Source organism: Suricata suricatta, chromosome 13 (genome assembly GCF_006229205.1).
Source record: "Suricata suricatta isolate VVHF042 chromosome 13, meerkat_22Aug2017_6uvM2_HiC, whole genome shotgun sequence".
Classification (NCBI taxonomy): domain Eukaryota; kingdom Metazoa; phylum Chordata; class Mammalia; order Carnivora; family Herpestidae; genus Suricata; species Suricata suricatta.
Window position 1 is genome coordinate 66586611 of NC_043712.1, and position 12755 is coordinate 66599365.

A 12755-nucleotide genomic window follows, 5' to 3' on the forward strand; every position below is an offset into this window, starting at 1 on the left:
TTTCCTGTGCCAATAGGTCATCCGCATGTCGAGGCTCGGGTTCCATACAATGTCCAGCCCTTCACCGACTATCCACCAAATACTTTAAGGCCAACTGATCATCCTTACTCCAGGGGTCTCCAAATCACACCTTCTCAATCTTACCATCCCTCGTATAGATGATGGCTGCATTGTTATATAAAGTATAGCTCCACTGGGCTACTTGGTTACCTTGAAATGCAATTCCTACCAGACAATATAAATGCTTACTTTTTTACTTAACTACTTTCACAGTAAGAAATTAATCCTGCTTAAGTCACAGCAAATATGAAAGGTGTTTTCAAGAGTTTTCTTTTTTAAGAATCATTATGGACTCATGAATTTTCATGTATTTGATGTCTTTTCAATATAAACATTGCTCTTTTTGGTGTTAAAATTGCCTTGACTTGGACTCTTTTTGAAGCCCTTTGCAGATCACTCCTTTAAATACATCATCAGTCTGGGGCACCTGGGTGGCTCAGTTGGTTAATTGGCCAACTTCGGCTCAGGTCATGATCTCACAGTTTGTGGGTTCGAGCCCCCGCATCAGGCTCTGTGCTGACAGCTCAGAGCCTGGAGCTGGCTTCAGATTCTGTGTCTCCCTGTCTCTCTCTGCCCCTCCCCCACTCATGCTCTGTTTCTCTCTGTCTCAGTAATAAACAAAAACATTAAAAAATTTTAAATACACCATCAGTCAGGCTTAGAAGCTTCCTTGTTTCCAGCACAACAATTTTCGGTGCAACTGTCAGGGTCCTTTCAGGAGGATAGCATAAGGAGCCAAGATCCAGGCCTTCAGAGCTGCTATACTGCTCCTCTCTGCTGCCCCCAAGCTGGGTGTCCAGACAGGGGATTCCCCAGTGCGAGAGACAGTCTGGGTTTTCCACTAGAGGTAGGCTACCTAGAGGGTTCGGGAGCCTAAGACAGCCCACTGGGGAGCTGAGGACAACAGTAATGTAAAAAACCAGTCCACGTTCAGGTGAAAATACTCAAAGGCCAGAACAGAGTCCAGAAGGCCCGGAAGATTTGTAAGCAATGACGAGAACAGAACAAGGATGAGTCAAGGCCCAGGCATTTCTGCCTTGTTCCTCCCCCAACGGAGAACAGTAGTGAACAATATCCCAGTGTGTGCGATCCTTAGAAGAGGAAGCAGGATTACTTTTCTTCCGTTTAGTCATTAAAATCTGCACTGAGCTAATGAGTAGAAGTTACCTGGAATTTCCGGTAAGTGTTGGATCCTGCCAATGAATGTAAACAAAGCACATGATAAGTAGCAGACTAAAGGGTTTTTTTGGTATTTTTTACTTTTTTTTTCCGTTTTATTTATTTTTGAGAGAGAGATAGTGTGAGCAGGGGAGGGTCAGAGAGAGAGGGAGACACAGAATCTGAAGACAGCCTCCAGGCTCTGAGCTAGCTGTCAGCACAGAGCCCAACACAGGGCTCGAACCCACGAACTGTGAGATCATGACTTGAGCTAAAGCCAGACGCTCAACCTACTGAGCCACCCAGGTGCCCCCATAACAGACTAAAGTTAACAGAAAAATTCAGAAACTGAGGTTTACTTGCCTCAGTTTACATAGTTTGGGCAATTTGTGACTGTGATGATTTCAAAGCATATGTAGAGTAATATAGTCCTTTTCTGCTCAAACGCTGTTTCTAGCACAGTAGGTCAAAGAGAATAAAATAGCAGTATTTCACAGTGTCCCCAAATAATACTACAATTTCAGATGTTCTACTACCTGGTTGAAGAGGTGTGATACTATCTCAAACTTCTGCCAATATGTGAAATAATTGGGTGTTGATAGGTATGGCTGAAAATGTAACTGAGCTCAAGATGTGATTTAACCATTTACTTTTACACTGAGAGCAAATGTTAGAACAACTTACATTTGGGCTACCTCCTTATGTTCTTTAAATTCAATGTCACTGATTCAAATTTAATGTCACTGTTGGCATTTCTATACCTATGAGCTGTACCACTTGACCAAGCAATGACAAATCTTAGCATTTTATGAATATAAGAGGAAACCCCATACCAAAAATCTTAACCTCCCTTAATAACAGAATTTTTGATGTTGTCATTGACAAATCTATCCCAACTCTGAACTCAAATGATAAAATTTGTATGGAATCTGTATTTAACCACATAGGAGGAAATGAATATGTAGATTCAAAGACTTAAAAAAATATATATATAAGGGATTCTGGGTGTGTGGTGGGCAGCTAGTCAGTGGCTGAACATGTCAAGTCTCATTGGTGTTTCCTTCTGTTTTTTAATAACCTCTAACCCCAACATGGGACTCAAACTCATGACACCAAGATCAAGGGTGGCATGCTCTACCAGGTGAGCCAGCCAGACACCCCACCCTGTAGCTGAATATGTCAGGCAACACTGAGCTCCATCAGCTGGCTGCAGCCCTGAGGGTCTACTTCCTCAAAGTGGGATATGAGACCTTTTACTCAGAACATCGTCAATGTTGTGTGGATGTCCAACCCATTTCACAAGAGAAGATTGCAACAAGAGAGACCTCATCAGTGAGTGTGGTCAACATCAGTTGAAGGGCATTGCTCAACATCTGTTGAAGGGCAGCCCACTAGCCGTCTTGCCTTTCCTCAACCTCAAAAGTACCTACCAATGCATCCAAGCGCAAGGTCCTCACCAACTTTCTTAGCGTGCATCCAAGTGCAAGGTTCACAGTAATCTGACTACCATGCATCCAAGTGCAAGGTCCACACCATCCAGTACCTCACAGTCTTACTGAATGTCTCAGAACAGAGCTCTGAGGCCAGCATGGCCCGCCTACACCACAAATGGATCCCTGAGAAGACAGCTATGGGGCTGACATTAGTTCCCACTTTCAAGAAGCAGAGACTTCATTGGACTGTGTTAGGGAAAAGGGAGGCAAGGTTCTTGTCCATTGCAATGCCAGGATCTCCTGTTCACCCAACTCTGCGTGGCTTATCTCCTGAGGACCAAACAGTTTGCCTGAAGGAAGCCTTATATTATATCAAGCAGAGGAGTATGATCTCACCCAGCTTTGGCCTCATGGGCCAGGTCCTGCTGTATGAATCTGGGATCCTGCCCTCCACGCCCACCCCCAGGCTCCCTCCAGTCAAGGGGAGACAGCTGGCTCTTAATTTGTAGTCACCAAGCCCTGATGTGCAGAATTCCTACCACACACAGCAGACCTCAGCACCCACCCACTCAATGGGAGTCCATGGGCACAGACACATCCTGCTGAAGCTAGGATGGGGGAACAAGCCCAGCCTCAAGAGCAACCCTGGTTTTCTTTCCCACTCATGCACATTTCATACCTGTACAATACTAACAACTGCACTCTGTTCCCGTGCCCCAGTGGGATAGTGAGCCGTCCCCAGGCTTGCAGACAAACTTCAGACTAACCTCAGGGATGGATTCTCAAGACTGAAGGAAGGGCCAAGTCATTATAGGAGCAGTGAGTCCCGACTCCTGTTCTCCCAGCCCCCCGCCTTCTGAGGGCTGCCCAGTCTCTCCACCTGAAGTTCACCTCTTCACTTCAAGCATAAGGTAGCAAATACCTGCAGCAGTAGGGAAGAAAGCAGTTGCTAGACCAAGAGAAAAAAAAAGGTCTCAAACACAATTCATTTTGAAGGAAGCATAATTTCGATCTTAGTTTTTAAATTTGGCAGCCTCAGTATTGGTCTTTGTTGCTTAGAGACATAAGTTGATCACCATCCAGGAAAGTAATCCTATGGGATTTATAGGAACATCATATATATGCTGATTTGATTCCTCAAATTTTTTGAGATTCCCTCTTGAGTCCAACAGAGGCAGTTGGTTAAAGTAGCAAGGCATTGACATTCTGAGTTTCCTTTTCCTTGGAGGCTTGGAGGCTCTTTGTTGACCCTGAACTGTGGCATGATTCTTATTCACACTTGGGCATTTCTCTTTGCACGATTCCTCAAAGACACTCTTGTGTCATTTGAAAAGCATTCTTGATACCATAGACCAAAAACGATCCCTTTCAGGTATTGGCAGTGGATGCCAAGAGATAAAGGGCACCTACTGTGTATTCCGGGTCAGTGGTGTTGAAAAATGAAATGACCTGTTTCCCCAGCTTGTGGTCCTGATGTGTTTGTCCTTGTCCCATCTTTTGTGACAAAGTTGCTTTCTTCCTGCCCTGGGGGTTGTCTTCAAGCTACTGACGTCTGGCACTCATAGATTTCACAACGTGGTACTGTTGTATTTGTGGGCTATTTCTCCAGGGAAAAGGCAGTCATTTCCTAAAATCCATATGAATGGAAAGAAAAGTACTATTACTGGTTCTTGTTTTCCATAATGCAAAATAAAACTAGTAGAAGAGGAAAAATATAAATAATTAACCACTTCACTGTCTACATACATAACTGACAGAGGCTAAATTTATACATTTGTATGTATGAATAATTAAGAAAACATCTTTTCTGATAACTTTTTACTCCAATATCTTAAACTTATAAAAAATTGCATGCAAGAATAACAAAAACTCCAATAACTTAATCAGATTCACCATTAACACATTGCTTAATTTGCTTTTTTAAATTTTCTCTTATACTCATACATGTTTACCTGTCATTGTTTTTTTTTTTTCCTAAGCCCATTCAGGAATCACTGCCCTCTATTCCTAAATACCCAACATCTACCTAAGGAAATTCTCTTACATAACACAGTACAGTTATGAAGATGAAGAAATTTAACTTTGACACATTGCTGTCACCAAAATTCAAACATGGTTAATTTGTCCCTATATTGTCTTTTCTAACATTCCCCTTGCTCTAAGATCCACTCTAGGATGATATGTTGCATTTATTCACCTTGAATCTTTGGTATCCTATCATGTGAAATGGTCCCCCTGCCTTCTTTGTCCCCCGAGACCTTAACAATTTTAAAGAATACAGGACAGTTATTTTGTAAACTATCCTTTGATTGAGTCTAACATCCTTAGTATTAGATTCAAGTTATACGTTTGGGGCAGGAATATCACAGAAGTGATCTGTCCTCCCCTGTGCATCTTTCAGGAGGTATGTGATATAGCTTTGTCCCCCCTCCCCCCTTTTTTTTGGCTTTGTCCCATTCTTGATGACCATTTGGTTAAGATGGCATCTTTTCAGGTGTCACAGTTACTAAGTTTCAACATTATGAATGCTCTTCTCATCAAAATTTTCCAGCTAGGTTTAGCACCCATTCCTGATTCTTGCCATAATGGTTACAAAATGATGAAGAAAAGAGTTTTGAGTGTTTTCTTTTTCAGAAATTGTAATGTTTTTTTCCCAATAGCAGCCTTGTTTAGCTAACGAGCCAAAACCACCCACCATTCCCTCACAAACTGTCTCCTGTTTTCTCATCCATGAAAAGGGACAGTGAGTGTTTCCCACAAGAGAATAACCAGCACTGTGGTCCTTAGAGAATGATACCTAAGTGTTCAAACCTTGGGCTGGGTCCATGGACCTTTATATCACACAAGATCAACTCACCTGATCACATCAAAAGAATGCAGCTGACACTACTGCTAACCACTCTTTTGGGGGAGAACTGGGGAAAAGTTATACACAGACCCAGCCCAGTAAAAAGCTTTTCCACAGACCACTCACACAGCCGTGCCTTTCCCTGAACTAACAGAGTAATAAGAAAGATGTTTATCTATGGAAATCTCATTTTCCTTGACTAAGAATGGACTTCCAGGAAAGCTGTTGGTCATCCACAAGGATTATGTTGCCATTATCATAACCCTGACCAAAATCACTGCTTCTTCTTCTCTCCCTTAGTTAACCTTAACTAACTACTTACCCTACTAGACACTTACTGAGCTCAAGAAGTCCACTCTGAATTGTCTTCTGGGAAGCGTCTGGTAGGTTTTCCTTGGAACGTTGAATACATACACTCTTACTACCCAGTGCCAACCGCTTCCCATGCAGTATTTTGTTTAAGCCCCACAGCAGGCCTGTTGTAAGACAGATACAACTATAAACCTCATTTGCAGGTAACCACAGATGTGTGAAGAGGTTACTGGTAAGTAACTTGCCTGAGCTTCCAGTGTTAGTGGGAGGCAAAGCCTGAACTAAGTCCAGAGTCTGTACTTTTTTTTAATGTTTTATTTTTTTTTTTTGAGAGACATAACACGAGTGGGGGAGGGACAGAGACAGACAGAGACAGAATTCCAAGCAGGCTACAGGCTCTGAGCTGTCAGCCAGACCCTGATGCAGACCTCGAACCCACGAACTGTGAGATCATGGCCTGAGCTGAAGTCAGATGCTTAACCAATGGAGCCACCCAGGCGCACCCAGAGTCTATACTCTTAACTCCCATGTTACACTATGTTACAAAATAAAACTCATAGGTTGTTCTTGGCAGGGCCAGAAGTAGGGTGAGCTGAACAAGGTGCCCAGGGGGCCAAATTTAAGAAGGCTCTCACTCTCACGTGCTGATCCTACACTTGCAAGGCAATGAGAGGAGTGGCTCATTAAAATTTGTGCCTTAGGCTCTTTGTTTACCTCACCCCCCTCCCAGCCCTGATTCTTGGGGAGAGCTGGCCAGTGTGAACTCATCTCCCTAATAACTCATTGTGCAACTCACAAGTATCTCTGGGCTAAATGGGATGTAAAGGTTTCAGTTTTCTTCCTTTGATCAATGGACAGACTATTTAGCCTCAAGTCTATTCTGTCCCAGAGCACTGAAGAGAGAGCAGAGACTAAGACGGGCACAGCCCCCTCCCGTAGCTTGCAGCCCAAACATTCCTTTCCAGTGAAATCAGTATGGCAGGCCAATACTTGGACCTTCTTACAAGTCTCCTCAACCAAGTATTGGCACATTTTTTTGAGGATTTCAAAGTATACAGATGGATGAAAATCTCTTATCATGACAACACCATCATTTTTCCATTTTATTCACCTTTTTGCATTTAGCTTGATTGTGGTTTGCTTTCCCCACTGAAAGAATGAGCACTTTGGGTATTAACTCTGTTGTGCTTCCCCTGGGCTTTATTTCTTTACAGAACTTAGAACTCTCAGTAGAGGCATGGGCTCCCATCAGACTTCACCACTTACTAATTTTGTTCTTGGAAAAATCAGTTTCTCTCCCTGAGCCTCAGGTGTTTCACCTGTGAAATGGGGATGTTAATACCTCATTTGCCGAGTTGTTCTGAAGATAAAATGGAAACAACATAAGTACTTAAAAGGCACATGGCAGTGCTCCACAGACACTAGTTCTCTCCCTTTCTTTATTGGTCTGCCCTTGGGCCAAGGTCATCCTTCCCAGGATTCTAACTAAAGTGGTACAGACAGGGGCACCTGGCTGGCTCAGTCAGAGAGCATGTGACTCTCGATCTTGGGGTCATGAGTTTGAGCCCCACGCTGGGTGTAGAGATTACTTAAAAAAAATAAAAATAGAGTGCCTGGGTGGTTCAATCGGTTGAGCCTCCTACTTTAGTTCAGGTCATGATCTCACAGTTCGTGAGTTCAAGCCCCACATGCTCGCTGCTGTCAGTGCAGAGCCCACTTCAGATCCTCTGTCCCCGCTTCTCTCTGCCTCTTCCTCTCTCATGCTCTCTCTCTCTTTCTTTCCGTCTCTATCTCTCAAAAATAAAGAAAAAATAAAATAAAATAAAAAATACAAGTATAAATAAAAAATAAAGTGACACAGACAGCCGAACAATCTTAAATCACAGTTAGGTATTATTCAGGCCACATATCTTCTGACCCATCTCTGACTACCCTAAGTGCTATAGCTGACCTCTCCTGGTTCCCAGAACAGTGGGAGTGTTGAAAAGCAAAAGGAATTTTTTGTTGGAAAATATCCCAAAGTATTTCTTATTTTAAATACACATTATTAGGGGGTTTTTTTCCCTCTTGAAAGAGCTGAATAGTGAGAGTTGGGTAATTAGGTTAAGCTTTGTAAGCATCCCAGGATTACATTTTGGTTTAGTAAACTATAAAATGTATAAACAAATGTTAATCTGTAATACACAAAGTGTTCCTTGGAGGAGAACAGCAGGGAGCAGATAAGACTCATGCTATTAACATACAATACATCACTCTTAACATGGGACCAATGTGATACACGATTCTTAACAGTTCATTTTACTCCTTTTGGAAGCACTGTCACCAAAAGAGAAAGAGTGACCTTAGTATAGAACTTCAAGCACAGGGCAAGACCCATTGTCATGTCTTGAATTTTCTTTCTACTTTCATATTTTTGACAAATTTGGAAGAGCTTGAGGTTATTTTCATTTGCTTTTCTTTAATGAGCTTGTCCACACAACCCATGGGTTTTCAGTCTTCATAAGCCCATTCTTGGGGATTGGAATATATATTATTTGATTAAAAATCCCAGTGATTTGTTTGCTACACAATGGTTTCAAAGCTTAAAATTGAGTTTGAGGGAAACTGCAATGAAAATAGCTCAGACTCAGAAGAGTTAAGGGACCATTCCCTTGGACTTTGGCATAACTTATTCCTTACAAATAATGATTCTGCATGACTGAGGAATGACTTAAAATGTGGTCTTGTAAAGTTGCAAAAGTCCTTCACCTCATTTTCTGATCACAATTCTATTTCCAAATTGGGCAAAATGAGACATCACTTCTACCAACGTACCAATCATTTTAAGCGATAGTCCCATAAATCAAGTTAATTCTTAGGCTGCAAAGAAAGTCTGAATTTTCATTAGTTCTTAAAGATCTTAACTGTAGGTTTCAGATAGTTAGGATTTTAGGTTCAAACGTCCCTGTAACTATCATTTTTGCATTTTAGCATCACCGTAGTATATATAATTTATCCTAACTAGGCCTCCATGCAGGGGCAGAACGGAAGGGGCAGGTCACTGTATCTTTTAATCAATACCATGGAGTGCTCTTGTTTACACAATGACATATTCTCAAATACTCTGCACTCTTCAAACTAACAGGGTTAACAGTCTAGGGACAGAGAAGACACTGGGTTGTGCATTATAAAAAGTTCATATAGGGGCTCCTGGGTGACTCAGTCCGGTTAAGCATCCGACTTCGGCTCAGGTCATGATCTCATGGTTCGTAGGTTCAAGCCCCACATCAGGCTCTGTGCTGACAGCTAGCTCAGAGCCTGGAGCCTGCTTCAGTTTCGGTGTCTCCCTCTCTCTCTGCCCCTCCCCCATTCATGTCTGTCTCTCTCTGTCTCAAAAATAAATAAACTATAAAAAAGTTTTTTAAAAAAGTTTCATACAAGAATATCGGCAGGAATCTCAGGTATTTGAGTCAAACTTCTGCAATTTATAACCATAAATGACAATAAAGGGGGTTTTTTCCCCTCCTGAGAGTAAAAATTTTCTATAAACTTAAACCATATTGAGTCTTTGAGTTCATGACGATTTTGATACCTACCTGTCGCAATTGGCTTCTTCTAAGAACTTTACAATGAATGTTTCTCATTTGGTGGCACCTGGGTGGCTCAGTGGGTTAAGCATCCAACTTCAGCTCAGGTCATGATCTAGTGGTTCATGAGTTTGACTCTGTGCTGAAGGCTCGGAGCCTGGACCCTGCCTTGGTTTCTATGTCTCCCTCTCTCTCTCTTTCAGTGCCTTCCCTACTCACCCTCTATCTCTGCCTCTCTCTCTCTCTCAAAAATAAACATTAAAACATTTTTTAAAAAAATAAAGTTTCCCATATTGTCTACTTTCTACTTATCTGCACCCCTCTTGATTACTTCCAGTGGGACTTTTTGATTTGGTAACATGGCAACAACTTATTATGGCATATCACAATTATGGGGGAGAACTGGTAAAAGTTCCTAAGTCTCCATTCATCAGTGAGAATCGATAAAGGAGTAAAGCATAAAAAAGTGTTGATTGTGTTGGCAAACAGTGAGGACTTGGCCCGGGGATCCAGGAGCACACAGTGAGAAGTCAGAGATCACCTTTTCCACACTGCCGATCTGGGGGGGATTTGGAGAGAGACTGACGTGAATGCCAGTCTGGTAGGGGTGCGACGCCTTCCTATATAAGGTGCCATGTATCACCTGCTCAGCCATAGGTGTCCCTGGCCTCAGGGAGAAAGCCTATCCCTAAAACACATGCCCACTACTGTTCAGAGATCATTGCACCTTTTTCTGTTAACATTTTATTTATTTTTTTAACATTTATTCATTTTTGAGAAACAGAGCATGAGCTGGGGAGGGGCAGAGAGAGAGGAAGACACAGTATCCAAAGCAGGCTCCAGGCTCTGAGCTGTCAGCACAGAGCCTGGTGTGGGGCTCGAACTCACTGACCATGAGATCATGACCTGAGTCGAAGTCAGACATTTAACCGACTGAGCCACCCAGGAACCTCCCCCCTCCTTTTTTTTTTAACATTTTAAGATAAGTATTATCTTATCACAACAATTCTATTATGTGCCAAGCAACTTCCATGTGTTTTTAACTCATTTTGTCATCTCCATAATACAGTGTGAAATGAGAACTATCTCCATTTTATAGATGAAGCGTTGAGGCACAGAGAACACAGTATCTTGCCCAGATTCAATGTGGTTAGTAAGTCAGGAGTCAGCACAGATTTTCTCTAGACAGCCAGGTAGTGAATAGCTTGGACTTCCAGCCATGCAGCCTCTGTGACGACTACCCAGCTCCGACCTCATGGAGCCACAGCAGCCATAGTGCTACGTCAGTGGATGGGCATGCTCATGTTCCAACAAAATTTTATTTCTGGGCCCTGAAATTTGCATGTGGCATATAGTTTGCATGTGTCACGAAATATTTGTCCTTTTGAATTTTTCCAACCACTGAAAAATCTAAAAGCTTACCTCTTGGGCTGTCTGTTTAAAAATAAGCATCTGGCTGAGCTTAGCTTTTGAGTTGTGGTTAATGGTAGAGCCAGGATTTGAACCCAGGCAATGCAATTCCAGTGAGCTCTTAATCATTACATAGTCTGTCGCATGGTAATAATAATAAATCATGCTCTTTATAGAAAATTCAGCAAAGCATGAAAGAAAAAATAAGATCCACCCATAAAATCACAACCCAGAGATAACCAAATTAAATGTGATATTTTCTCCCATTCTTTTATCTACTGTATGCAGTATTCCATTTATTAATTCTAGCTTTCCACTCATCATAAGCATTTTTCACATTTCTCCGGAGGCCACACAATTATAGCTCATTTAAAATGTACTAGGGGAAACTGCTATTTTGGAAGAATCTTACAACTAATAATTTCCGAAAGCAAAGAATCCTTTTATTAAGTGAGCAGTTAGTCACGTTCCGTTTATCCGTGGCATGTTTGCATTTCTAGGAATTGGATTTTTAAAAACAAGCCAATCTGTAGACAGGGATGTAGTGAAAACGCTTTGATTTGACTTCTCACTGTCCCTTTATTAGCCAAGTGACATTCAGCAAACTGTTGACTTTCCTTTAACGCATCTCAGTTTTGGCTTGTACGGAAGGTAAATCAAGACCACCATACACAAATTACTGAGCATGGACCAGGGAGAGAGTAGTGGTCAGTCGGTAGCAGCCAGCCATGTTCCTTGCCGTCCCACACAAGTCCTAGTCCCCAGTACCACCCACAGGAAATCGATGATTTCACTCGTGACTGTTGAGAAAGTGCCTTTTTCTGTTCTGTGCACTGCAAGAGCTTTCCAAAGTCAAAATGGGCCAGCAATCCAGATCGGGAAGATTAATGAGGTGGGTGGACCTGAACTGGAAGCCTCCACCCCACCCACCTGTCACTCCTGCTCCGCCCCACAGATTCTTTAGTTTTCAAATGTAAGCCGTGCCCAGGTCGCCACAACAGCAGGTGGCATTCTGACATCAGTGGAGGCTGTGTTCTTTCAGGTACGGAGGAACCTCTAGACCAGACATCTGTAAAGAGTTCAGAGCCCCGCCAATTCCATGAGCAGCAAAGATTTCATGGAGCTGAAGAGTATGACGGCCCCCAGAGCCGAGGGCTACAGCAACACCGGCTTCCAGGTAAGCTCAAGTGTTATCTTGTGTTTGAGACCAAGTAAATGGAAATCATGCTCATTTCTCACCACCTTGACAAGCTTCTGAATGAAAGCAGTGGGGTTCTTGGAACTCAGTAAGAGTTTTTCATGACATTCTTTAAACCTATGCTTTTTTTTCCTTCATGGGGTCTTCTTGGGTTGACAAACCTGAAAAGCCTCTTTTAGTAGAACTTGTTTTGATTCCTGACTTGCCCTGTCACCTAGAAACAAGATTGTCTTCTCAGGCTTTTGTTTCAGGCTCACGAGCCCTGCCAATATTTTCCAAAGAGCTGGTATGAGGAAAAGAACAGGGAGACTCCAGATCCTGGATGCAGTGGGTACTGTAGGCTTTCTTTCTCTTACACCAGCTCCCAAAGCCCCTGTCAGATGGGAGCCTGGGTGCCCGCCCAGTGCAGCTGGGTTATGCAAACCAGTCTCATGTCCTCAACCAAAACTCACTGAGTGATTAATGCTGCTTAATGTGGGGCTGGGTGCTGCAGAGGCCCGGAAGGAGTCCTGTCACAGGCAAACACTGGGCTGTTCTGACAGGCTCTGGGATGGGGAGTTTTTCAGGGATGTTCCTAGCTGTGCTGCCTTACCTGAGCCGACACAGGAGCCCACACAAACAGGTGTCAGCAGCCTGTTGGGATTCAGGATCACCAAAAAGGAAAAAAACTTTTAGGCACTAGCAAAGGAGGGAACAAGGAAGATAAAAGGGCTTTGGCCTCAGTCCTAAGTCTTTTACCCACAAGTGACTGTAACTTCCTTGAGCTTCAG

The 12755-nt window shown here is 42.8% G+C and overlaps 1 protein-coding gene and 1 pseudogene across 1 annotated transcript in view; both read left to right on the top strand.

The window, feature by feature from the left end:
• The first annotated feature begins 2394 nt into the window (after window positions 1-2394).
• LOC115275952 lies at window positions 2395-3160 on the top strand (annotated as a pseudogene).
• Window positions 3161-11645: 8485 nt separating this feature from the next.
• Window positions 11646-12755, top strand: part of SLC28A3 (solute carrier family 28 member 3) — a 53850-nt gene continuing 52740 nt past the window's right edge. Inside the window, exons 1-2 of the mRNA XM_029920384.1 lie at window positions 11646-11679; window positions 11830-11964. Coding sequence (XP_029776244.1) covers window positions 11887-11964 — 78 coding nt within the window. The 5' untranslated portion in view covers window positions 11646-11679; window positions 11830-11886. The remainder of the gene's footprint in view (window positions 11680-11829; window positions 11965-12755) is intronic.